This window comes from Dermacentor variabilis, chromosome 5, assembly GCF_050947875.1.
Source record: "Dermacentor variabilis isolate Ectoservices chromosome 5, ASM5094787v1, whole genome shotgun sequence".
Lineage (NCBI taxonomy): Eukaryota > Metazoa > Arthropoda > Arachnida > Ixodida > Ixodidae > Dermacentor > Dermacentor variabilis.
Window position 1 is genome coordinate 202,383,874 of NC_134572.1, and position 26,983 is coordinate 202,410,856.

At 47.2% G+C, this 26,983-nt stretch overlaps 1 protein-coding gene and 1 pseudogene across 1 annotated transcript in view; one reads left to right on the forward strand and one right to left on the reverse strand.

Annotated features, from left to right (window-relative positions):
* The window catches only part of LOC142583441 (nuclear factor related to kappa-B-binding protein), a 588,296-nt gene that overhangs the window by 386,572 nt on the left and 174,741 nt on the right, over positions 1-26,983 (forward strand). Inside the window, exons 16-17 of the mRNA XM_075693910.1 lie at positions 2,169-2,292; positions 2,474-2,547. Of these exons, the coding sequence (XP_075550025.1) occupies positions 2,169-2,292; positions 2,474-2,547 (198 nt within the window). The remainder of the gene's footprint in view (positions 1-2,168; positions 2,293-2,473; positions 2,548-26,983) is intronic.
* On the reverse strand, positions 13,683-15,695 carry LOC142582114 (uncharacterized; annotated as a pseudogene).

A 26,983-nucleotide genomic window follows, 5' to 3' on the forward strand; every position in this document is an offset into this window, starting at 1 on the left:
GTTTCATTTTACTTTAGTAGTACATTCTTGAGGGCTAGTTGGTTCCTACTTGAAGGTAGGTTAACAGGTAAGACGGTGTTTCAAAATGCTTCGGTTGACGGACGTAGAGATTGCAGCAGAAGTAGTGGCCAAACTTGGAAGACGCTGCCGTGGTTGATCCCGCAAGCATTGATGATGTCCTGCTCCCGACTTCAACTGAGGCTGTAGCTGCTTTGGCCCTTCTTCACCGCTACTGTGGTGCAATAAAAAAAACCAACCTATGCCTTGTAGATTGTTTAGACTATGTTGAGGACAGCATTAAGCATGCAGCTGCCAATGAGAAGCAGTCTACACAGCTACAGTACTTTTACGCAAAGAAAGAAATACTTTTTGGGAAGCTTTAAATGAGTATTTAGTGTGCCACAATTGGGTTGCGGTCGGGGATCGTTCTTCAGAGAAACTTTGCGTGGCTCACAAAGTCGGCGCATCCTAGCAACCAAATGCACGCTCCGAACAGCGATCCCCAATTGCACCCTTGGTTCACTGATTGGTTTGTACAAGTTTTCGACACATCTTTTTACGTGATCTTATATATCAAATTCTGGCTATATCGAACTATTTTGCAATCACCACACTGTTCGATATATCGAGGTTTGACTGCACGCGCGCACACACACACACACACACACACAAATTTGTGCTTCCACTTCGCAATGATATTACTTGCAGTCGTCATACAGCTTGCCAAGAGCCATACAGCTGCTGTGAATAGATTGGTTCTTCAATAAACCTCTTTAATGCCAACTTGGGTCACGGTGTGTGCCACTGGCTTCAATGAACCTCTTTGATGCCAACGTGGATCGCTGGGTATGGGCCACTCTTCATCAGTGACAAACAAATGATTAAATATTCATCTGTTGCTGGGTGGAATCGAACCCACATCATAGTGAGACAATCTTGTAGGAATATTTCACTCACGCGCTGACTTCAGGACGCTGCCACTAGAGGGTGCAGCTTGTTCGGTGGGAAGCGCAAGTGAGGAACCCGGCTGCATTCACGCCTCATACATAACACGTCTTTGTGGTGGCAGTACAGTGTGCCACTTCATTACTTTGATGCTAATCACATTAATGTTGATATTCATGAGATGAGTTATGCTGGAATTTTTTATACAGCTATATTTTCATGATGCAGACAACAATTCAGAAACAAGCGCTGGCCTGCCAAGGTCACTTCAACCTATTTAAAGAATTTATTTGTTGTGGCAGAAATGTAGTCTTGAAACATTTTTAAGCGCAATGAAAGACAGTACATGAAGGAACAGCAGGACAAGGCACTTACTCACAAGTGAAACATTTCAATCAACCAACTCGAGATTTAGCAGAAGCCTACCATGTCAGAGAAAGAGGAGATGCCTGTTGCAGCCACTCTTCTGTCATGCTCCACGATAAGGAAAATGCCTTTCTTGGTAGTTAGCCCACATTTTCACCATTTACTATTGGTTTCTGTCACCTCTGTTTTGCTGCACATGGTCACCCCTCTTTTTTTTTGTGCCTATGTATTTGTGCTCACTTCTGATATATCTTTCAATTGTGAGTCCTGTTGTTCATGTACTGTCTTTCGTTGAGCTTAAAAAGTTTTCAAGATGCAAATCAACCAACTAGCCTGAATGACCATTTCGTTGAAAAATTTGTCTACTCAAGTGATTGAGGTGTCCACTGGAGATGCCACACAAGTAGATATTTTTATTCTTTGTATATTAAATAGGTTTAATTTTTGGCTGCATTTCTGTTCCTGTCTTCAAGAACAGCTGCTTGGGACTACAGTGCATGCACATTCAGTACATGCCCCAAGATATCCGCTCTCTCAAAGCTGCTCTACAAAAGATCATCCGACCTCTGCTCCTATTGTCTTGTTGTTGTTTCTTCATCATGAGAGCTGCTGTGCTTGACTGGGCTGGTAGATCATCAAAGCATCTACGTGTTACTCAACATTTCGGGGCGAATGTCAGCCATGCCATGCCATCACCATTGATTTGAGGCTACATATAATAAATTTCTTGAAATGCAGCCACAGCTTCTGTCGCACACGGCTGAAAAAAATATGCTCTCAGTGTTCTATATTGACAGATGATAAACTTGGCATTATCGAGACAAACAAAGGTGCTGCCTTAACATTGTGACCGCCAGATCCACACCGTGGTGAGTGGAGCCCTGGACCGGCTGCACTACGAGAAGGATCCTTGTGTCAAGTATGATGTCAACCGCAAGCTCTGGATCTACCTGCACCGCTGCCGCACTGAGGAAGAATTTGGTGAGCTTCACATCTTGCAGTGTAGGCGTAGAAAGAACTGCCCAAACTGGTTGCACTCACTTCCCCATATATTGTAGCCCGCCTGTTTCGCTGTCCTGTTAATTGACCATATTCTTAAGACAAAAATTGCTCTTTGGTCATTCCTGGATGCATGTCAGTGACCAGATGTTGCCCTTTACAGAAAAGATCCACCAGGCACAGGCTGCTGCTGCCAAAGCCAAGAAGGCAATTCAGAAGAACAAGCTGCCCCGCCTGGTGAGCATGGCTAAATGTTCACTGTTGCAGCATCCTACTAGAGATATGTGCACAGTTACTGCAAACGGCATCTTTGATCCCACTGTGAGGGTTTCTCTGTAGCCTCATTGGTAGACCATCATAACTGGACTTTAATGGTGGTGTGAACAGGTGCAGCACAGAAGAGCGAATAATAAGGGAAAAAAAAATAATAGTAAGTGGGACACAATCGCGTGCAGAGTAATTATTGTTCTCTCTTCTGTCCCCCTTGCTTGTGCTGTTTTTCAAACTTTCAAAGTGCACACAGTGCCATCGACGCTGTGTCCTCCATACAGAAGCTGCTCCAAGCCACAATCATTACGAAGCACATGCACCTAGAATGATCTCTCATCGCTGCTGTTAGGACTAACAATGGCATCACACATGTTGCACTTCCAATCCACCCCTGTTCCTTGCCGAGATGGCTCCTCCCATGTCCCACTGTCCTTCTCACTCACAGTGCCATCCTGCACTTGGTGCAGAAACCGCGGCTGTCATCTGTGACTCGTCGGTTGTGGTCAGGTGACAATAGGCATGGTGCATTTCAACGCCAACACATAGCATGCTTGACATGACGGACTTCAGCAGGCGGGCGTGCGGACAATGCCGGACTATGAATGAGCCTTTACTCTGACAAATGCTGCACCTTACAAACATTCGATCTTGTGTTTTCTATGTGTTAGTGTGAACCTCTCTTTTCCTGTTTTCGTTTTAGTGGCTCCATTGCTGACAACCTCAACACACACACAAACACACACACACACACACACACACACACACACACACACACACACACACACACACACACACACACAATGAGAAGTTCTGTAGGTCCGGTGCATAGGTAGCTTTAGAAACGAAGGTGCACACTTACAAAAATTGCATCTTTAATGTTTTTAACATTTCGGCCGTGGCAGTCAGAATAAACACACATACAAGCGCGCAGCCGCTTTTATGGGCATGCGCACGTGGGCATAATCAGTAGTACATGCACGTGCACAATTGCAAATAATAGAAAAAAAGTACAGCAGCAAATATAACTTAAGCACGATAAATGATACGCATTAAATATCGTTGACGTGTCATGATGATTGTACATGAAGTACAACAGGATATTGATTGCGACATGGAAAAACTGATTTGGCATGCTTTGTCAATTCTTTACAAGAACATGCACATCAAGATATGGCAGAAAGGCGCGACACTTTTCCTACGCTCTCGTTGATACCGGCTGACAGTGTTAAATTTATGGATGAGAAAGGATTCTCGTACTTCTCGATCATGGTGCGATTTGAAACGTGATTGTATTATGGTTACACTGATATTGTCAAACGTATGACCTGGCAGTCGAACATGTTTAGATAATGGTAGGCGTGGCAAGCTGTTAACGTGTGCTTTGTGGTTATTGAATCTGACACAAAAAGACGTTTCGGTCTGACTGATATACTGCATATCACATACTGAACATTCAAGCAGATAGATGACGTTAGTGCTGTCGCAAGTGAAGTCGCCGTTGATTTTAACAGAAAAATTGGATGCTGTGCTTCTAGCAGTCTTTGATGTGGTCATGTGTGTACAAACTTTACAACAAGGCTTATTGCAGGGATGACAACCAGCAGGAGCAATCGCTTTAGTCTTGGAAGGGGTTACTAGGTCACGCAGATTCCTAGAGCGACGATAGACAACCCTTGGCGATTCCGTGAAAATGTGTTTAAGACGGTCACTTTGTGTTAGTAAGTTATAATGCTTCCTGAGAATGTGGGACATGTTAGGAATAGATGCAGAGTGTGTTAGGATAAGGTTAGTTCGTAAAATCGGCGCCGATCGCTTGTCCGTGCAGATGAGTTCCTTCCAGTCGAGACAGTCGGCCCATTTAAGGGCATCGTCAATTACGTGTCGTGCCTTTCTGCCATATCTTGCGATTTGCATGTTCTTGTAAAGAATTGACAAAGCATGCCAAATCAGTTTTTCCATGTCGCAATCGATATCATGTACTTCATGTACAATCATCATGACACATCAACAATATTTAATGCATATCATTTATCGTGCTTAAGTTATATTTGCTGCTGTGCTTTTTTTCTATTATTTGCAATTGTACACGTGCATGTACTACTGATTATACCCACGTGCGCATGCCCATAAAAGCGGCTGCGCGCTTGTATGTGTGTTTATTCTGACGAAAACCGTGCCACGGCCGAAACATTAAAAAGATTAAAGATGCCATTTTCGTAAGTGTGCACCTTCGTTTCTAAAACTAAAAAAAAAAGTTATGGGGTTTTACGTACCAAAACCACTTTCTGATTATGAGGCACGCCGTAGTGGAGGACTCCGGAAATTTTGACCACCTGGGGTTCTTTAACGTGCACCTAAATCTAAGTACACGGGCGTTTTCGCATTTCAACCCCATCGAAATGCGGCCGCCGTGGCCGGGATTTGATCCCGCAACCTCGTGCTCAGCAGCCTAACACCATAGCCACTGAGCAACCACGGCGGGTGTTTCTAAAACTATATATATATATATTGTTACGCTCGAAGGAGACCGTTTTTAACCCTTACGGATGAAGGGGACCGTTTACTTTACGTCGCGAAGGTGAGCGCAAGAGCGGCCAGCTGGTTAATCAACTCAGCGTCGTCCTCCTCTTCCTTCCTCCACTCGGGACCGCAAGCACGTTCACCAGTCTTCGTTTTCTTCATGCGTAACATTCCCCTCGTCACAGACGAAGCCTGCCGGGTGAGTTAATCCATTTGCCTTGACGTGAACAATTTCAAGCGGGCGACATGGACCACTTGTGTCTTGGCAGCTCTTCTACCACTCACCGTGAGGCGAGTTATGTTATACGTGACTTCCGTGAGTCTGTTAATAATAACAAACGGTCCATCGTAGGTGGCCAAAAGCTTTTGGCATAACCCGCGTTTCCGTACTGGAGTCCACAGCCAGAATAAATCACCAGGGCGATAGGTTACCGGACGGTGGCGAATGTCGTAGCATTCTTTTGACCTGTCCTGCGATGCCAAAGTGCGCAAACGAGCAATATGACGAGCTTCTTCAGCAAGGCAGAGAGTCTCGGCGACAGTGGGATTTTCATGACTACAGAAAGGGAAAACAGTGTCGATTGTGTACCGGGGTGGCCGTGCATACAGCAGGAAGAAAGGGCTATAGCCGATAGTCTCGTGCTTGGCGGTGTTGAACGCGTACGTGACGAAAGGCAGTATGTCATCCCAGTTCTTGTGGTCGGATTAAACATACATGGATAGCATGTTTACAATTGTTCGGTTGGTGCGCCCCGTAAGCCCATTCGTTTGTGGATGGTATGGTGCCGAGTGACGCAAGTGGGATCCACACAAACGAAGCAGCTCCTCTACGACATCCGCTGTGAATTGCCGTCCACGGTCGCTGATGATCACGCAAGGCGAACCATGTCGCAGGATCACATATTGCAGCAGGAATGTTGAAATGTCAGTGGCAGTTGCGGAGGGCACGGCCGCCGTCTCGCAGTAGCGCGTGAGGTAGTCGACGCAAACAACTATGCAATGATTTCCCTTGGCTGATTTTAGAAATGGACCTACGAAGTCAATGCCCACTTGTTGGAAAGGCGTGCTTGGAGGCGGGATCGGCTGCAGGAGACCAGCTGGAGCAGTAGATGGCCGTTTGTGGTGCTGACACTGCATGCAGCTGGCCACATACGTCTCAACAGACTGTCGCATTCCAGGCCAATAAAAGCGCTCCTGAATCCGGTAGAGCGTCCTCGCCGAACCTAAATGGCCAGACGTAGGGTCATTGTGCATAGCACTCAGAATCGCTGTGCGAAGGCTCTCCGGTACCACTAGGAGGAAACGTGTGCCAGTGCTGGAAAAGTTCTTCTTATACAGGAGTCCATCACGTACACAGAAATGGTTTGCTGCCGTCGAGGCGGTCGCAGCCGTGAAGAGCGGTGTTAATTTATTGTCTTTTCGCTGTTCGGCTTTGGAGCAGTCGAAGTCTGGAAAACGCGGTGACACAGAAGCCACGAGGTGATCGAAGTCTGCGGCGTCACAGTCAGTGATGCTAAGTGGCATACACGAGAGGCAGTCTGCGTCAGCGTGTCGTCGACCGCTCTTATAAGATACGGTGAAGCTGTATTCTTGCAGTCGGAGCGCCCAGCGCGCAATGCGGCCACAGGGGTCACGAAGATTCACAAGCCAACACAATGAGTGGTGGTCGGTGACCACTGTAAAGGGGCGTCCATACAGGTAAGAACGAAACCGCTGAACCGCAAATATTACCGCGAGGCATTCTTGTTCCGTGACAGTGTAATTCTGCTCGGGCCTACTTAATGAGCAGCTTGCATATGCGATCACGTGTTCGTGGTCACCGTAGCGTTGAACTAGGACGGCACCAATACCTATGCCACTGGCATCCGTATGGAGTTCCGTCGGAGCTGAACGACTGAAGTGTTGAAGAACCGGTCGTGACGTCAGCAGAAACTTCAACTGACGGAAAGAAGAGTCGCACTCCGGAGTCCACTCAAAGGGGGTGTCCTTTTGTAGCAGGCATGTCAGCAGATATGCGACGTCGGCGAATTTAGGAATAAATCGTCGGAAATAGGAACAAAGCCCCAGAAAACTACGGAGCTCCTTGACAGAGCGCGGTGCACTGAACGCTTCAACGGCTGCTGTTTTCTGGGGATCAGGGCGGATGCCATCCTTGTCGATGAGGTGCCCAAGCACAAGGGTTTGGCGTTCACCAAAGTGGCATTTCTTAAGAGTTTGAAAACTAGACCAGCGTTTCTGATGCAGTTCAGGACAATATCCAGACGCGAGTTGTGTTCGCTGAAGGTGCGGCCAAAGATGACAACGTCGTCGAGGTAGCACATGCAGATGTTCCACTTCAAGCCGTGCAGAACAGTGTCCATAAATCTCTCGAAAGTTGCTGGAGCGTTGCACAATCCAAATGACATCACATTAAATTCGAAGAGCCCATCAGGGGTTACAAAGGCAGTCTTCTCCTTGTTGTCAGGATGCGTCGGAATTTGCCAATAGCCAGATCGTAAATCTACTGAGGAAAAGTAAGAGGCGGAATGAAGGCAGTCTATTGCGTCATCAATACGTGGGAGACGGTACACGTCCTTTTTTGTTATAGCATTCAAACGGCGATAGTCAACGCAAAATCTACAAGATCCATCTTTTTTTTTAACGAGAATCACCGGAGCTGCCCATGGACTCGCTGACTCTTGTACGACTCCCTTTTTCATCATTTCGTGCACTTGTTCGTTGATAATCTGGCGCTCTGGTGGTGAAACACGATATGGCTTTTGTCTAATCGGATTTGCGGAACCGGGTTGATGGTATGGCGCGTTCGAGACGCAGGGATTGCAGGTATTGTGTCCTTCTGCGCAAAGTCGAATACTGAAACATGCTTCGAAAGCACACGCACTAACGTTCGGCATTCACTCATGCTGAGCGATTTATTTACCATCGACAAAAGGGCTGTTTCTGAACTGTGGCCATCAGGTTCTTCCGGCACATCTGTAAGTTCAGCCACTTATAAGGACGTGTGTTCCCTGGCGAAGGCTAATTTCATGCCGTCTGGTAGTATAACGGGCTCCTTAGAACAGTTTACTGTCCGTAAGCCAGTGCGTCGGCCTTTGACCAACACCACACAATGTGGCACCAACACATTCTTCTTCACACAGTTAAAGTGCATCGATTCTACGGTAGCTTCGAAGCTGTCGGAATCGGCGCCGCTACAGACAACGGGAACGCAAATGGTAGATGATGCAGGTATGACCGTATCACCACAAACACACAGTGTAGTTTCGCGATCTACAGGGTTCTCCAGGAGTCCTGATGGAATCCTACCACTTATGAATACCTTCCCTGTGCGGCAGTCGACAGTAGCACCACACTCCCGCAAGAAGTCCATGCCGAGAATAACATCATGGGTCGACCGAGGAATAATTACAAACTCTGTCGTAATAACATGGCCTCCCAAAAACACGTCGGCACTACACACCCCAATAGGTCGCAACGGCTCGCCACTCACTCCACAGAACTTTGAATCTTTGTCCCACTTAAACAAAACCTTTCGCCCTAACACGTGTTTAAAAGAGACACTCATAACCGAAATTGTTGCGCATGTGTCCACCAGAGCCATCACAGGGACATTATCTACAAGAACGCGCACTTTGTTTTTCAGCATCAACACAGGAGGTATTTCTGTCAGTAGCATGTCTCCAGCGACCTCACCTCCATCGGCCGCACTAGCTAGTTTTCCAGTGACGAAGGGGACGTGGTGCGACGCCGCGGTGAGGGAGAACGGGGAGCACGACGTTGCGGTGAGGGTGTCAAACTCCTGTCAGATGCCAGGGAGCGATTCCGGGAGCTGCTCAGCCAATACTCGTCGCCAGATGATACGTGTGCTGGCCACGGAGCACCATGTGACCGTTCGGAGGGCCGAGAAAACTCTGAGGGCTGGCCATACCATGTGGTCATGCGCTGGTTGCAAAACCACAATATATGACCCGGGACACCGCAGGAATAACACACCGGGAGAGGTCGTAACCTTGGTCATTCGTCGATGAAGCGGATATTATCATTTTCCCGCGTGTAGTGGGTTGGTTCGTGGCGTGTGTCACGACGATACATCGGGCGTCGAGTAGGCGTGCGTTGAGCGCGTTGGTCATAGCGCGGAGTCGGAGGGCGTGTTGTCATCCTCGACTGTGGGGCTGCGCTGTACTCTACGGCCGCTGCGGTAACCATCGGTTGCCAAGGGGCCGAATGTGGCGTCGTCATAGCCTCACGTGACGTGTACACACCATGGTGGTCAGCAGTTGAATGCAACAACTCCTCGCGGCGGGAAAGTTCCTCGCGGACAATCTGTCGGATGGTGGAAGGAAAGTCGAGGCAAGGACTCGTGTTCACGCTGGCAACCGTCGTAATGTTTGCCAATCGACCAAACTTTGGCGCAGTCCGACGCATCTTGAGCGTTTCAAAAGTTCTGCAGTGCCGAATGACGTCAGACACAGAACTGAGGCTCTCCTTTCCAATTAAAAAATTGTACGCATCCTCAGCCACTCCTTTCAGCAAATGTCCAACTTTATCTTCTTCCGACATGCGAGCACTGACCACCTTGCACAGCTTTAATACTTCTTCGATATATGTTGTGCATGTCTCACTTAGTAGCTGCGCCCGTTGAGACAGTGCCTGCTCCGCACGCTTCTTTTTGGCGACTGAGTCCCCAAAACACGCCTTTAGCTCGTCAACAAAATGTTCCCACGTCGTAAGCGCGTCCTCGTGGTTCTCGTACCACACGAGGGCGGTATCGGTCAGGGTATCACTCAGCTCACCACATTGGTGAGTTGAGCGGTTGCATCCCACCCGTTGGACTTGCTCACTCGTTTGTAGTGGACGAGCCACTCGTCGGCATCTTCCTCTGCTTTGCCTCCGATGCTGGGTGGAACTCGGTAGTATGGCAGTGGACTGCTAGGCACTGCCCTCAGAGCGGCTCCTTCTTCTGGCATCTCGAAGACGGTCACGGCTGATGGCGGGAGGCCGGCAAGTCGGCGGCTTCGACGAAGCTGCGGCAGTGATGGTTCCGTTGTTGTCAGTGGTACCCAGCACCTCCACCACTTTGTTATGCGCGAAGGAGACCGTTTTTAGCCCTTACGGATAAAGGGGACCATTTACTTTACATTGCGAAGGTGAGCGCAAGAGCGGCCAGCTGGTTAATCAACTCAGCGTCGTCCTCTTCTTCCTTCCTCTACTCGGGACCTCAAGCACGTTCACCGGTCTTCGTTTTCTTCATGCGTAACAATATATATATATATATATATATATATATATATATATATATATATATATTGCTGAATATTTCAAAATCACTTCTGTGGAAGCATGCAAGGTAGAGGAAAGTACATGAATGGGAAAAATTGTAGGGGTGTGCGAATATCAAAATTTTCAAATATGTATAGAATATGAATACTTAGCTTCGAATATCAAATTGAATATTCAGTAATGATATGCACACACAATTATTAGCAAGTGGGGTAGTTTGTCATGTTGCAACATTGCAATTGCATTGTCAATGTTAAAAAACTAGACTAGTAAACTGTTATACTAAAGCATTGTTCATTTCGCTCATATGTTAACTTAGGAAATTTAGTACAGTCAAGCCCAACTATATCGAACAATTTCTGGACACAGTATAGTTACAATGAGTATGTATGGCAAAAATCACGCTTACATCGAACAAAAATAGGAGCAACTCTCGATATCGAACGTCAAGTGGCGGGAAAGTGCCCCCAGTAGTTAGCTTTCCCTCGTGGGGCGGGAAACCCGGCGGTGCGGCTCCATCCAACCATTTTCCATACTGTGACCTTGCTGCCTCGGACGAGTTGTCGACATCCCCCTGCGAAAAACTGATTCTGCTGCACCGCCCGCAGTGCTTGCTCAGACAGCCAATCAAAGGCTCTTGTGCCCTCGTCGTGCAGGATGGCGAAAGTGCAAGTTGTCTCGCTGCTTTTCTGGTTCATTGTGTGTGCACCTTGTGGGCATTCTCCTGCAGCGTTGCCATGATGAAGCGGCAGGATTCGCCTTTCGTCGGGAAGCTCAAAATCATAAATAGGGTCGAACGCAGTGAGAAGTCGGATGTGCAAGATTCCGAGGAGCCCTTTCAGCACAATCTTGAAGAATAAGGACGAGATTTGGGCTAAAGCGACCAGACTCGCGACCCGGTGCCCGTGAAGCCTGACGCATACGCACAGCCGTGTACGATCGAGTGGTTCATCAGAAATTGGTTCAGCCATGCTGGCTTCTGCATGCTCGGTGATGACTGTAAATTCTGATAAATGCCACGAAACCATTGCTGGTGTTGCCAAAGTCTGGAGCGAGCTGTCAGAATTTCCAGAAGCTGTTGACGAATCAACGGTGGATGAGCTTGTGAATGTAAATGATGGTGTCGCGACCACAGGAGAGCCTGAAAACGAAGACTACATTGCCGAGATCATACCGAGCAGAAGTGAAAGTGGGCACGATGAGGAAAGCAACAACAGTCCTTTGCCTAGATCCTCCGAAGTGATTGGTGCGCTCGCACTAGTCTGGTGCTTCTGCGCGAATGCGGAAGGTTGCGGCCTCAGCTACTCCGACTCCTTAGACAATGCGGAGAAGTGCGTGCATCGCAGGCAGCGAAGTTGCCCAAGCAGAAGAAAATGGAGGACCATTTCATGCGAAACTAAGCTAGTTTCATCAATAAATTGATTTTATATATGGGGTGTGCTCTTATGACATCCAATTATTTAGCAGGCTTATATCGAACTATGCTCTATGTCGAACGGATAGGCGTTTTCTTGCAAGTTCGATATAGTCGGGTTCGACTGTAATTCCCACTAGAAGGTAGGTTAAAACTGCATAAAAAATGAGGACAGCGAAAGAAACACACAATACACCACAGTGCAGTTGTGTGTTTCTTTTGCAGTCCTCATTTTTAGCACAGTTTTAACCAACTAGCCCTCAAGAACATCCTACTAACTTCTACTAGCTGTCCTCACCAGCCTGTGTCTTATTTACTGCATCAAATGCTCATAAACTCGAAGGCATTTCACCCTGTGCCAGTCATCACTCATCACACTTGCTATCAAGCAATAGGCTCAGAATCGAGTGTGGCACTGCAAAAAAAAAAAAGCACCCTTGCTTTCCGCAAGCCTGTGCACTTTGCTATTGAGAAGCTGGCTTTTTCGCAGAGTTTAGTCATTTAGTGGCTAAGTGCACTTTTCAGGCGAAATTTCACTAGCAGCACGAAATCATCACAAAATTCAGCGCAGAATCGCCCAAATATTCTTTAATTAAATAGAAGCAAATGCTAAGAACCATGTTTGCTCCCGCACAGCCAGCAATGTATTTGATTTGATTAGAATATTCTAACATTTATAAACATCTATTTTTCGAATCGAATATGAATATTGAAAATATAATATTCGAACTTTTCGAATATTCGCACACCTTTAAAATTTTGTCATCCACTTGAATTTTAGCACGAAGCTACAAAGGAAACCCATACAAGTTTCTCACAAAGAAATCTTTGCAGTAGAAGAAAAATTCATCCCGGACGAATCAGCTGCATTTTTGCGCAATTGTCCGTGCGGCGCCACGTGCCTGCTTCAATGATTTGGAATGGTCATCCTTCCACCATGGAAACAACGGCCACTTAAACGTTCCTGTCGATGCAGCCCTGATCGGCAAGAACGCTGCACCACGTGCTGCCGCTACGCGATGCTGCAAGGATTGGCGGTCACTGTGCCGTTGTCAGATTACGTTTTGGCGGAGCTTCATTTAAACATTGCCACTTGCTGATAACGGTTCGCGGTGTCATTTTATCTTTTGAACATTGAATTTTTTTAACCCGAAGCAGCATAGATAAAGTAATTTTACGGCTCTTGTGTGCCTCACATGCAGTCATAATGCTGAGACCGTGATGTCCGAGACCTTCACAGAATGGTGACATTTCACTGCAGTTTCCAAAGTTTACACTTCTGGCCAACTAGAACGCTTCACTCTCTTGTGCAGAATGTAGTTATGTCCCACTGTTAGTAAAATAGATCGCAAGCTCTCTAATAAGAAATGGTGGCTGCGCAGTTTCGAACTGAATCAAATTTGTTAAAAACGGCTTTGACTGTATCCACATGCATGTGGACATCAACTGAGCCTTATGTCACTTACATTCAGGACATCTTGGGTCTCTGCTGCAAAGCCAATGAAAACATGTCTGTGTCTGGAAAAGTTGTGCATGTGCTCAAAGCTATCATCAGCAGTGCGTTCATCTCGCTCGTGTTCACCAACATATTATACGTTGTTGCCATTGTTGGAGAATGCCAGTGCCTAGAGCAAGCCAAAAGCTGATGCATCGCTTATCATTCGCCTGCCTGCTGAATACAGTGGCATCACTGTCTTTTCGTGATCTCTATCACCCAGCCACCACCTGCAGCAATGTTTTGTGCACAGATATGGAAGTGTTGTGCCATCTGCGCCACCTTGTGCCAAAACACTAACTCTTATGAAATGGCTCAATGTTGCGGGATGTTTGTGTTCAGTGGCAATCACACAGCCATGCGTTGTATGGCATTTAGCTCTAGAAGCCAAGCTTAAGCAATCTGTTTCAGCGTCGGCGTCTGTGAAGTGAGGGCGTGCTTGGTGGCGCATTGTAACTGGGCCACAGGAAAACAAAAAAACTTTGTGCTATACAATGAATTACAAATGTTTTATATAAGTCCTAGCGTATGCATAACATGCAGATCAGCTAAAGATTATTTGAACTGGCGCTCTTTATTATAGGCAGTTGGAAAAGAAAGCTGCACTCTCAGCTGAATGAATAAGTCGCATGGTCTGCTGTTATACATTTTAAGGCTCGCTTGTACGCTCTATTTCTAAATCTGCATCGATTAATGCGAACACCATGCATGTAAATATTAAAATATATTTCGCATGTGCACTTAAACCTCTTGACCAGAAATATCCAATGGCAACTGTAATCATGTCTCAAATGTGCACTTTGGGTACTCTATATTGCACACAACGACACCATACAAGATCAGACTTTTGTGGCTGCAAAATGCAAACCAAGGATGTAAAGCTTTTGTTTTAGTCTAGTCTATCGCAATGGGCGAATGGCAGTCGTAAAGGGACTGAGAATACGCAAACAACAGAAATTGTGTTCGCAGCCATGATGCTAATGACACGACTTGCACAGATCAAGTCTGAAAATCTTAAGAAACCATTGTTTGGCATTCAAAATATTGGTCGCCGTTTTACATAGACTTTATGGAACAGCCCTAATAATTGAGCTTGTGCAAACTGTTGTTCGGCGACACTGATCGGAAAGCCACTGAACACCTTTTTCCGTTTATTCTTCATGTCACAGTTTTTATTCTTTCTTCTCGCTAAGTTATGTGGAATACTGACAAACACGCAGTGACCTCTAAAGTAACTTCGCATTTATTGTGTAGTACTCTGCTATACCAAGTGAATGCTACCAAGGATAAAAAAAAACAGACGCGAACGGCGTTCACTGTATGTTGGTGGGTGGTGCTCATGGTTGTCACAGTCGGTATGTTTTGTTAATTGTGCACAAATATGTAAAATTAGCTAAATTTATAATCTTACCTAATCGACAAGATGTAAATGAAAAAATTGAAGACTATCTTCATGAAATTCAACTTCACGGACTCGGCCTTGCATTTGGGTTAGCTTGCGGTTGCACACCCTGTGAAAGTGGCCCTTGCGACCGCAGAACGAACAAGTCTTGCCATGCGCTGGGCACTGCGGCGCTGACGCGATGTGGTCCCGCGAGCCGCATCGGAAACAATGTGGCGAGCCGGAGCGGCTACTCTGTTCTCGGTTCCGCTGAGGGGGGCGGTTCCGCTGCGGCGCACGTGACCCACCCGCGCTCCTCGTTAAATTCTGCTCTAAGGTGGCTGCCGGTAGTGAATTCCTTTTTTTCGAAGAATGCGACGATGGTTTTCGACGCTGCCCTAATGAAATTGCTTCGACCGAAGCAGAAAGCTCCTTTAGCTCTTCAGCCGCCTGCTCAAACTGAAGTGGAATTTGAACAGAATTCTCGAATGAAAGTGTCGAACCCTCGAGCAGTAACCGCTCACGTGCGCGAGTGGAAGCTGTGCCGGCAACGAATTGGTCCCACAGAGCATCATCTTGCGAGGCAAACGAACAATGTGATGCTAGCTCCCGCAGAGCGGCAACAAAGTCATGAACGGACTCACTTGTGTGTTGGCTGCGGCGGTGAAAGCGATGACGCTCGATGATAACGTTGCGTGACGTCGAAAACTGGTGCCGTAATGCGGCGAGTGCAGAGTCGTATTCGTCAGGAGGGGCCACGACAGACTTGTCATCGGCGAGTGTTGCGGCACTTGGCACGGCTGGTGCTGTGGCGCTGGTCCCTGCATGTAGTGTCTAATAAATACGCTGGCCCTCCGCCCCCAAACAATGCAAAAGAATAGCCTTGCGTTGCTCCGGCTTGAATGCGGCGGCTCCGGATGCCAGCAAGTACACATTGAACATCTGCTCCCACTGCTCCCATGGCAATGACGGACGGCCGGGCGTCGAAAGAAAAACGGTGGCGGAGCAAGGCCGGTGAAGCTCATGGTGGCGGATACGGACGGCGCAGCGGGGCTGGGGGTACATTCACGACATCGTCGTCGCCAATGTGGTATTGACCGAAGGTGGAAGTCAGACTCCAGCCGTCCCGAAGTAAAAAGTCGTTTATTTAACATATACAACCAATATATATAATGAAGAACAGAAGCGCCCCCGGCAAATAAAGAACTGAAATGAATAACGAAACTGAATATAATAGGGGGGTCATAATTACTTTGTTATAATTATTAGTTTGTTATAGCCACTAACCATTCCTATCCACAATTAGCAAGCAAGAGAAGATGTACTCATCGCCAAATCTCACAGCAGCTTGCCACGCGACAAAGGAAACAGCTGTCACATGGAAAAAACAAGTGAAAAAAAAGATAACAAGAAACTGCTACTTTATTCACGCCAAACGGCTCATCACTGATCAATCAACAGCACACCAGCTGGCGGCTTACATTGTAGAAAAAAAGTCCTTGTTAGATTTTTGCCACATCTTCTTCAGACGAATGATAAACGAAAAGAAAGGGTGTTAACTGAAGGGCCCAATTTTTATTAGTCATATCATAAGCCAAGAAACACTGACACCAAGGACAACATAGGGGAAATTACTTGTGCCTAATAAATGAAATAAAGGAACGATAAATTGATGGAAAAGGAAAGTGGATAAAAAAACAACTTGGCACAGGTGGGGAACGATCCCACAACCTTTGCATTTCGCGTGCGATGCTCTACCAATCGAGCTACCGCGGCACCATTTCCCCATCCACTTCCTCGCGTATTTGTGTTTCCAATAGAACCCTGGGAGTGTTAGCCAGCGCCACTACTCACAGACCTTGGTGGTGGATGTGGAATATCCTTTCTGCCACAGGCATCACGAGAACGTCATCTTTTTTGGGTGAAGGCAACCAGTCAATAAACCCACACATGCTACCTGAGGGCAACAATGTTGCCAGATTCGAGACCCTCGTTGTGTAATAAATGAGAAGAAAGGGCGTTAACCGAGGGTCCCGATTTTTATTAGTCATATCATAAAAAGCCAACCAACACTGATACCAAGGACAACATAGGGTGAAATAATAGCTTTTTCAGCTGCAGCCACTATTTCGAGTCCGTCCTCAGTGTCATCGTAAGCATCTAAGAAGCGGCGCAGCAGGTCCGCCGCATCCAGCGTTTGTGCAGGTGTCGGTACATTGGGTTTGCCAATATTAGGCTTCGCTCTGTTGTCGACATATTTGTCACTCTCGTCATTAGGCACCCCCGTCGCCGCGCAGACAATTTCTGCCTCCGTTAGCTCTTTCGTTGTCACCGCATCAGTATCGGCACTGACGTACATGCAGAAGGTGTTGCAGTCGGGCACAACGCCGGTGCCAATGACACTAGGGCTTGGTCACCCGTGGCACCCCCATTGGCCGCAGCACCGAGATCTTCGCTGTAACCGCCGCTGCTGACGCCAAATGAGGCATGCCGGAAGCAATTGGCAATCATGCTTGCCGGTACAGCCATCCAAGCAGCCTGTAGCATCTTGATCGCCATGTACAAGTCGATCGTGGACTCGCGCTTCATGCTCATATTGAGCAGAATCAGGTCGATCACATGCTTGCAGTAGCCCCACTTAAAGTTCATAACTTGTTTGCCGAGGGGTTGCACAACTGCAGTGCAGTTTGGCGGCAAGAAGCATAGCTCGATGTTTTTGAGCACAGCGGCAGTGTGGTGGGCCGCGCAGTTGTCCAGTATGAGGCACATCTTCCGGTTCAGCTTGCCTAGCTGCTCGTCCCACTCCTGCAGCCACTGTGCGAAAATTTATCTCGTCATCCAAGCCTTAAGATTAGATACATAACTCACTTGGAGCTTTCGTTTGCCCTTGAAGCATCGTGGTGACGCACTTTTGCTGAACACAAGGGCTGGCACCTTTTCCAACCTATCCATGTTGGCAAAAACCTTCTGTTTGCCATCATGCATGTTACTCATGTCATGCTGTTTGCATCATACATGCATTTCCTTTGTGGTGGCGGCAACTCGCACAAACAAACCGATAGAAATACTGATATTGTTAATGTGCACGGAGGCAACGACAAGCAACAACAAAACCGCAGGCGGCGGCGCCCCACGCATGCAGCAGAAGAATGGGTGGGTCCACCAGTTCCACAGGAAAGCACAGGCCGGGAAATGTGCTTGGGAGATGCGAACGTTGTGCGCTATAAGAAATTGACCTGACGGGTACCAAAACGGTCATTAAATGCTCATCATGGAGAAAAAAAATGCGAAATTTGAGCGCAGCTCTTCACCTGTTTCGGCTTTTCTATATACTGAGGCAAATAATTCGAGCAAGACATGTATGTACAGTTACAACTTTTTATTCTTAACTTCTTCAAGAAACACTCCACTCCGAGTTCTTGATTGTCATGAAGGTAGCTTTGTGGTCGGAGAAATAGATAAAGATATGCTAGACTTGCTGCACCAATGCCTGGTTTGGCGTAGAGCACCTCTGGATTTTGGCGGCGATGGCGCTGAGCCTCTGCTCGGGCAGCTCGTTTAGCAGCAGCGGCAGACGAAGGACTTCCACCGGTTGCCTTGCTCATGGCCCAGAAAGAACTGGCGGAGGATAAACTACTTATATAGTCAGACGGATTATATTGTGATATAAACCGTCTTGAGCCTCGGACAATCCGTCTGGTGTGGAACATTTCGCACCAGCCGCCACAAGTGGAGCATAGCTTGGCACAGCTGCCTCGCTTGTCGGGATGTTGCGGGAGGCAGCGTGTAGGTGCACAGGAACGTTGTGCGGCAAAGAGATGGCAGCGACTGACTGATGCCGCTGACGCTGCTAGTGAGTCAACTGATGGCAGCTTTGCATTTCGGCTTCGGAAGCACCCACTGTGATCCACTGATACCAAGCCGGCGCTTTGGCAACCAAAGCACACTGCGCACTCACGCGGTCACCGCCACGAAGGAGAGGAGGGGCATGCAGTGGCGAATAGTGGCGGCTATGCGTTTCTGCTTGGGCAGCAGCACATCATTGAGATCAGCCGCCACCGAGCTGGTGCTTTGCTGCCAAACATGGGTGGCATTGGAGGAGGAGCGAGGAGAGCAAGGCTTGCGCCGTGCATAAAAGATGGTGCCAGAAGCACGCGCAGCTAGAGCAGCGCGCTGGCCTCGGTTATGGAGCTGGTTATGGCGAGGCATGACAGCGCCGCGAAACGCAGGAATGGGTGCCAAAGAGCTGCACTCTAAAAGAAGGTTCGTTATACCCATTGCAAGGAAATTTTAGCTTCATTAAAACAAGGTTTTCAATACTTCGTCATCTATTGGAATTTCAAGGAGAATCACGATTGCTTTGTTATATCCGTTAGTTCGTTATATCCTGTTTCATTATAACAAGGTTTTACTATATTTCCTTTGTTGTGACAGACGCAAGCCCTGCTGTAAAAGGCAGACAGAAGCAAGGCATACATCTCTGAGAGACAGAACATAACTGACTTTATTTATGCAGTATTCAAACCTAGGCAGCTTGGTAGCGCACCCTCACACCATTCCTCTTTCCCGCACGCAACACGATAGCACTTCAGCGGTGCTGAAAAATGGAAGCGGGTAACTCGGCTGCATTTGTATACTGCGGTGCAGTCGTGAGGGCACCACATGACTACCACTCCTAGTGAGTTAGGGAGCGTTTAATTGTAATAATTATAATTGTAATAATTATGTAATAATTGATGTTGTTCAAAGATCTTTACGACGGAGCATCAAAGGTCCATTTGTTGGGGCACCCTGGACTGGCATTCACTGTGTGTCCATTGCGTATGGTAGACGTGCGTCCTGGGCACTTCGTGTGTCTGCGCTGTTGGAGCCTTGGCAGGTGGTACCAGAGATGCCAGGGCATGTGAAATGGCATCTGTACCCTCATTGTGCCCTGGCTTTGGCCGATCGAGTGGTACTACTTTGTGACGACCTCACACATCGATCCTGAACTGCTTCTTACCTCGACGTAGCACTGGGAACGACCAATCGTACGGTGGTTAGAGCAGCCAATAAACTGCGTAATGGCATCCAAACACATGAGTGCACAAAGAGAATTTCAATGGTACGTGCACAACACGTGGCGTTGCCTGCCGTGGCGGCGTAGCGTGAAGGTTGTTCATTATGTCTCGTGGTCCAAGTGCATAGTCTGCGCTGGCCGTGTAAATGTCCTGCAATCCACCGTGAAGAATTCTCCTTTAGTGCATTCTGTTGACCAATTCAGCCACACTGTAGCCGATGTCTCTCTCGACAGCTGTCCAGATTCCCAAGAAAATGAGTGGCAGTGCCTCAATCAATCTGCGCTCTTCTGTTGCAGTGCGCGCAGTCTTCAGCTGGCGGTGAAAATGCTCCACCATGCATTTGCTAATGGGATGGTAGGCAGTTCTGATGCGAGAAGTACCGATAAGACACATGATGTCGTCAAAAGGTGAAAATTCAAACTGCCTGCCACTGTTTGTCATTATTATAGACCATGCACCTAAGCAAGTAACCCAGTGGTGCAAAAAGGCATGAGTGACAGTTTTAGCGGTGATGTCCACAGTAGGTATGGCTCCACATAGCACGTGAATCTGTTGATGCATGTCAGGAAATAGTTATGTCCTTGACAAGGTGGTAGTGGTCCAACAATGTTGAGGTATACATGGTCTAAGTGTACGTCGGGAGTTGCCAATGGTGTTGCAGTATGGCAATGGATTTTGCCACGCTGACAGGACATACATCCTCTTGCCCAGCAGCGAATATCCCGATTGATACCTGGCTAGGTAAACCTTCTTGTGAGCAACTTTTGCATGGCTTTGATTCCTAGATGGGATAGTTTGTGTACAGAGAGCAAAAAAAAAAAAGAGCTATGTAGATTGTGGAGCATGAATGCTTGCAGCAAATCTGATCACCTGATCCTGGTATCCTCATCCTTTGCAGCTTGAGAGCAGTTTTTGTCTTTAATAGGCTCTTTAGCTATCTTTCTTCATGCTGTACTGCCACCAGGGTATCAAAGTCAGAGTTGACAGCATCAAGTTGACAACATTTATGGCACTTCACGAAAGGGCGTCTGCCATGACATTGTCTCTCCCTTTTACGTGGCAGATGTCTGTCGTAAACTTGGAGATGTATGCCAGTTGACGAAGTTCATGGGCCATGTGCGTTGCCGTCCAAGCATATAGAGTACTGTGCATAGGTCACTTGCTTATGGTTGGTTAAAATGAAAAACTCGATGCCTTTCATAAAATGACGGAAGTCGCGTACGCTGGGGTAGATTGCTAGCAGTTTGCACCCAAACAGGCTATGGCAGCTCTCACACATAGAAAATGTGAGCTTCCTTGAGAAAAATTCAGTTGGGTGCCATGTACCGCCACTGAGTTTTTGCAACAAGGCGCCGACAGCTGTGTCCGAAGTGTCCACCATTACACACTGTGGAATGCCCGGCTGTGGATACACCAGGAGAGCCGCATTTGCCAAAGCCTGTTTGCTTTAGTGAAATGCGTCTTTCGCTTTGTTGCACCAAGGCAGATTGCTTGAAGAGCCTTCCATTGCCTTCAGCAGTCTATAGAGTGGCTCTATGATTTGGGCGCACTTAGGAACAAAGAGGCAGTAGAAGTTTATCATCCCAACAAGTTCACATAGCTGACACTTTATGGTTGGCTGCAGAAAGTCTTGTATTGCCAGCACTTTAGATGGGTGTGGCCTCACTCCCGAGTTTGAGATGACGTGACCTAAGAATGACAACTCCGGCACTCTTGAGTACACTCTTGGTCACATTAAAGACAACGCCGTGTTCAAATAGACTCCAAAAAGCTATGCGTAATTTCTATTCATGCTCTTCTGGATTGTTCGCAACGAGCAAGACAAGATAAACGTGACAAAAATCAAGGTGTCGTAGGATGCAGTCTATGAATCTTTGGAACGTCTGACATGCATTGCGAAGGCTGAATGGCATGCAAAGGAATTCAAATAGACTGAACAGTGTAGTGATGACCACCTTCGAGAGGTCTTTTGGTGCCGCAGGTATCTAGTAATGAGGCCGCAGAAGATCAGTTTTCAAAAAAATTGGTGCCGTGCACACCCACCATTATGTTGTGGATGTGTGGTACAGGATATCTGTCAGGCATCGTAACATAGTTCAGCGCTCGATAGTTCCCACAATAACGCCAGTCACCCAACGACAACTTAGGAACCATGTGGAGGGGAGATGCCCAAGGGCTGGAAGAAGGTTGGATGATATCCAACTCCAACATATTATTACGGAAGGATAAAAGAAGACAAAGAAAGAAGAAGATAGCGAGATGCTGACTGCTGCATGTTGTTGATGGTCAGCCATTTTGTCTACGCTGGCTCATCCTGTATATATATTGTAAATACAGTCTTTATATACTCCTAACATCCCCGTAACATATTGGTGGGAGGTGCACGGTACCACAGCTGGAAACGGAGCTCCACAGTGGACGTTGCATCAATGTCCATGCCACGAATGACAGTGAGCATGCGGGATCAACATCGTTGCCGCCTCCAGCATCACCATAGCCACCTACGTTACTGTCGCCTTTGGTTGTGCAACCCGAGGATCCTGGAACTTTCTGCGGGACCGATGGCACCGACGTTGAAGAGTAGGTGGCTGTGTACGAATGCGTGAGTGGAATCAACAGATGGGATCCTATGCTTATGCTAGCCAACCTGTTGTTCTACCTATGAGGCAGAGTAAAGGTGCTGTAGCGGCAGCAACATTGGTTTCGCATGAGCATGACGTAGACGCTCGCGTCTACATGAGGCACGAGCGGCTGACACACTCCGGCACGGGCTAGCATTCCGAAAGGGCATTAAAAGAATGCTACGCTAAGAGATGGAGTATCAGTTTTTCCTCTCCTGCGAGAGCCCGAGACTTTACCGGTCTAAGTGGTCACTCCTCGCCACAGTTTGGTGACCGCAGACATGATACCGCCATACACTCCTGTGGTAGAGACGACCATGGACCAGACCAACGCTACGAGAGTTCAAGGCCAGAACCCTTCCGAGGAACACGGTGAGCCCTCCTGTTCGGCCATCGCTGTCTGCCTCCCTCAGTACTGGGACCAGCATCCTTCAGCGTGGTTTCTTCAGGCCGAATCACAATTTCAAGTTGCTGGTATCCGCTCTCAAGCCTCAAAGTTTCATTATGCCGTTGCAGTACTCTCGCCCGCTGCCATTGATGCAGTAGCAGAAGTGTTGAACTCCCCATTATCTGCCGCCGCCTATGACGATCTCAAGGCAGCCCTGCTACAGCACACAGCAGCTTCACAGCGTTCTCGCATACAGCAGCTTCTGTCCGCTGAAGAACTCGGGGGACCGACGCCTTAGTCAACTTCTTGACAGCTGGTCGGAAACAACGCGAGATCCATCGACGACGCGCTGTTGCGCGAATTGTTTTTGCAACAACCCCTGGCTAACATGCAGATGGTCCTGGCGACAGCCTCTACCATGGACCTTACCGGACTCGCCGCTTTGGCCGACAAAGTCATAGAAGTAGCCACCCCAACAATCGCAGCCATGGCATCGTCATTTATTTATTTATTTATTTATTTATTTATTTATTTGTTTATTGAACATACTATCAGCCCTTTACAGATCCAGGATAGGAATGAGTATAATAACGTATGATAGGCTATACGACGATAAACACTAAACACACAGCAGTGCATATGATCAGGTATACACAAACAATATTAAGAACAATTCATGACACTTAGTGCATCAGCTTGTGGCACTTAGTACAGTACTACTATAAGGTAACAAAAACTGAAATCATGCGTCACTAAGAAGAGTATTGTTGAAGGTGGGTCCGAAACTGCTCGCAGTCAGTCACGCTTACCACTCCCTCCGGCAGTTTATTCCATTCTCTCACAGTTTACAAAAAGAAAGAATATTTAAAGCAATCCTTAGAAAATCTACCCTCTTTCACGTAATTTGAATGTTTATCCCTTACTACCCGCAACGTTTTCTCGCCTATGTATCACTCCTTGTTTACCAGCACCACGTGATTCATAATGCTATAAAAAAGGCTCAGCCTTTTCTGTTTTCTTCGAATTTTAAGGAAAGGAAGGTTTGCCTTTTCATAAAGCGGTGACACCGAGTCTTGTCTTCGATATTTGGAAAAAAATTATGCGCAAGGCATGCCGTGGCATACCTTCTAATTTTAGTGCATTCTTTTGGTCGTATGGATCCCAGACTTCGCACGCATACTCCATTATAGGACGAACTAGCATTTTCTATATGAGAAGTTTGGATCCTGCAGGTGCTTGCTTGAAAGTCCATCGAATAAATCCTAATCTTTGATTTGCCTTGCCCACTATATTGTCAATGTGCATTGTTGAACTCCTATTTGCAGTCAGTTACGCCCAAGTGCTTGTATTCGGTCGCTGGAGTTAGTGGGGTGCCCAATAGGGAGTAGTTGAACTGTAAAGGGGCGTGTTTGTGCGATATTGTCATGCATACAGTTTTTTCCAAGTTCAGTGACATTTTCCATTTCCTATACCATTCATGTATTTGATCTAAGTAAGAATTAAGTTTAAGTTGGTCAGCTGCGGAGGTTACTTCAGTGAAAATAACGCAATCATCTGCAAATAATTTGGCTTGAATTGGTGGGTCCTCTATCACGTCATTGATATATATTAGGAAGAGCATGGGTCCCTAGCACAGAGCGCTGCGGCACTCCAGAGACAACCTTACATATTGTAGACTAGCTTTCTTTAACACTAAAAAACTGTCGGTGATTTATTAGAAAATCTTCTATCCATTGGACAACTTTTCAGTTACCTAACACGACTCTTAACTTCAATAATAGTTTTGTGTTACTAACTGTATCGAATGCCTTTTTAAAATCCAGATAAATTATATCTCCTTGGCCTCTTCGGTCTAGCACTTCACAGATGAAAGTCACTGTTCCCACAATTGTGTCACAGTCGGCAGGCCGCTACGAAAACCATGCTGAGACTTACCGAAGAAGTTTTTGCTCGTCCGAAATTTTCTGATGTGTTTGACAACAACATGTTCAAGAATCTTGCATGGTGTTGACTGTAGTGCAATAGGCCTGTGGTTGGAAACACGTTTAAGATCTCTGCCTTTTGGTACCTGGATTATTTTACTTAATTTTCAATCGTCAGGTAGAGCACCTGATGACAGTGAATTTGGAACGATAACTAAGAGGTATCTGGCCATCCACTCTGCATACCTGAGTAAAAATGCGTTAGGAATTTCATCAGGTCCACACACTTTACATCGCATTAGATTGAGCAATAGCTTAAGGGGAGACACGACTTTTGTATCACGAAAAATGACCAAAAAATTGATTTTTGAAAAGCACACATTCCGTTTCTGTAACTCTTTTTTTATCTTATTCCGAAATATGAACACTGAAAACCATGTAGAAGTGCTCAAAAAGGTTTTTGTAGTATCCAACGTGACAAAAAAATTCTGCAAAAATCGCGAAAGAACGGCATTTTTGAAGCCATGATATCTCCACAACAGCGCAACCGAGCGCCGCCATTTTGCCTGTGTTGGAAAACGCATTTCTCCATCTTTAAATTTGCCGTGACAGCCAGCTCGTCCATTCATAAGCAAGCGCACAAAAAGCAAATGATTCAAGGCCGTTCCGAGGCCTCCGATTGGCCACGCCCGTCACGTGACCAATTGGAGCTTTTCCATTGGTCTTGTTGGCGGTGCGCATCTTCTGCTACCACGCCGCCGCGCACAGGCCGCGCCTCTCGGCACACGATGTTCGTCTGTATGTGCGGTGTATAGTTTCAGGAGCTTACGTCTGATATCACCCGTGACTTGTGCATCTGACAATCGCCTCGCATTGTTCGTGAGCACGTACGGAGCGTAGTTTCGGCAATGGACTCCACAAGGGGTAAGCACCTCCTCACACCTCAGCTCATCTGGATCGCCAGTACTTGCGAACGTAGCTGACTTGTGTTGTGATGTGCGCCTGTGTACATATCGGCTCACTGTCAGTGCGTGGGGAGCATAGTTTCAGAAGCTGGTTTGTGTTGTGATACACTACTCTGGACATATCAGCTCTACGCATTCATCAGTGCTTGTGGGATGTAGTTTCGGAAGTTTACTGGTGACCATGGGTCGGCAAGCGCTGAAGTACAAGACGGCTCATGCTTACGGCACTCGTAAGCAAAAATCGCCAACGGTGAAAAAGACTGCTTCAAGGTCGCAAGGCAGTACTGTGCAGCCTAGCGTAGAAGTCACAGATGCGCAGCCGAGGACTCCACATTCGGGCAGGATACTTACGCATGCCGATGATGCTGTTCAGGAGACGCCACCGAGCACTTCATGTGCGAGCGGAATACCTACTTGTGTCGACAATGTTGAGGAGTCGCTCTCTGGCACTTCTTACGTAGGCAAAACATCTCGTGCGAGCAGCAGTGGCACTGTTAAGCTTGCTGTGCCATGTTCCACATCGTCGGATGCATCCAGCGATTGTGCCTCGGATGCATCCGATGATTGTCTCGGCACTTCGCACGGTGTTGCTACGCATTCAGGCACGCCTGAAGCTGCATTTTGTATCGGCTGAAGCATCCCAGGAGGTCACTGGGAAAGTGCAAGCAAAACTAAGTTTGGTGTCGGCGACCGCACAGAAAATGAAACTGACGGGTGAAGGCGAGGTGCTTGCCAGTACGGAACAAGCGGAGGAGTTTCTCATCGTTCAAATGGCTGCCCTGAACACGCTTCTCGGTAAATCTAAGTGCCAGCAGTGCTCCCAACCAGGACTTTCACTTCAGCTGGGAACAAGACATGGATTAGCAGCACAAATGATACTGATGTGCACATTTTGCGGCACTGTCGCAAAGGGGTGGTCATCACCGCTAAAGGAAGGTCGCAAAATTTTTTATGTGAATATGAGAGCTGTACAGGCTGTTAAAAGTATTGCCAAAGGGGCAACAGCTTTGACCGATTTCTGGTCAATAATGAATGTCTCCAATAGAGGGTTGCATCATAAAACATTTCAGAAACATCTCAAGGATACCTGCCAGTGAGACAGCTGCTGCCAATATTTTTTCTGATTCTGTGGTGGCAGTGTGCAATGTTTACAGGGAAATGGACCCTACCTTTAATAACAACATAACAGTGGTTTATGATGGGACATGGTTAACACGTGGCCATACATCCCACATAGGTGTCGGCACTGTAATAGAAGTTTTCACAGGACTGGTGCTCGACTTTGTGGTCCTATCAAACTGACGCCGTGGTTGTTTGCTTGGCCCCGAAGAAGGGGATGAAGGCTATGATGATTGGA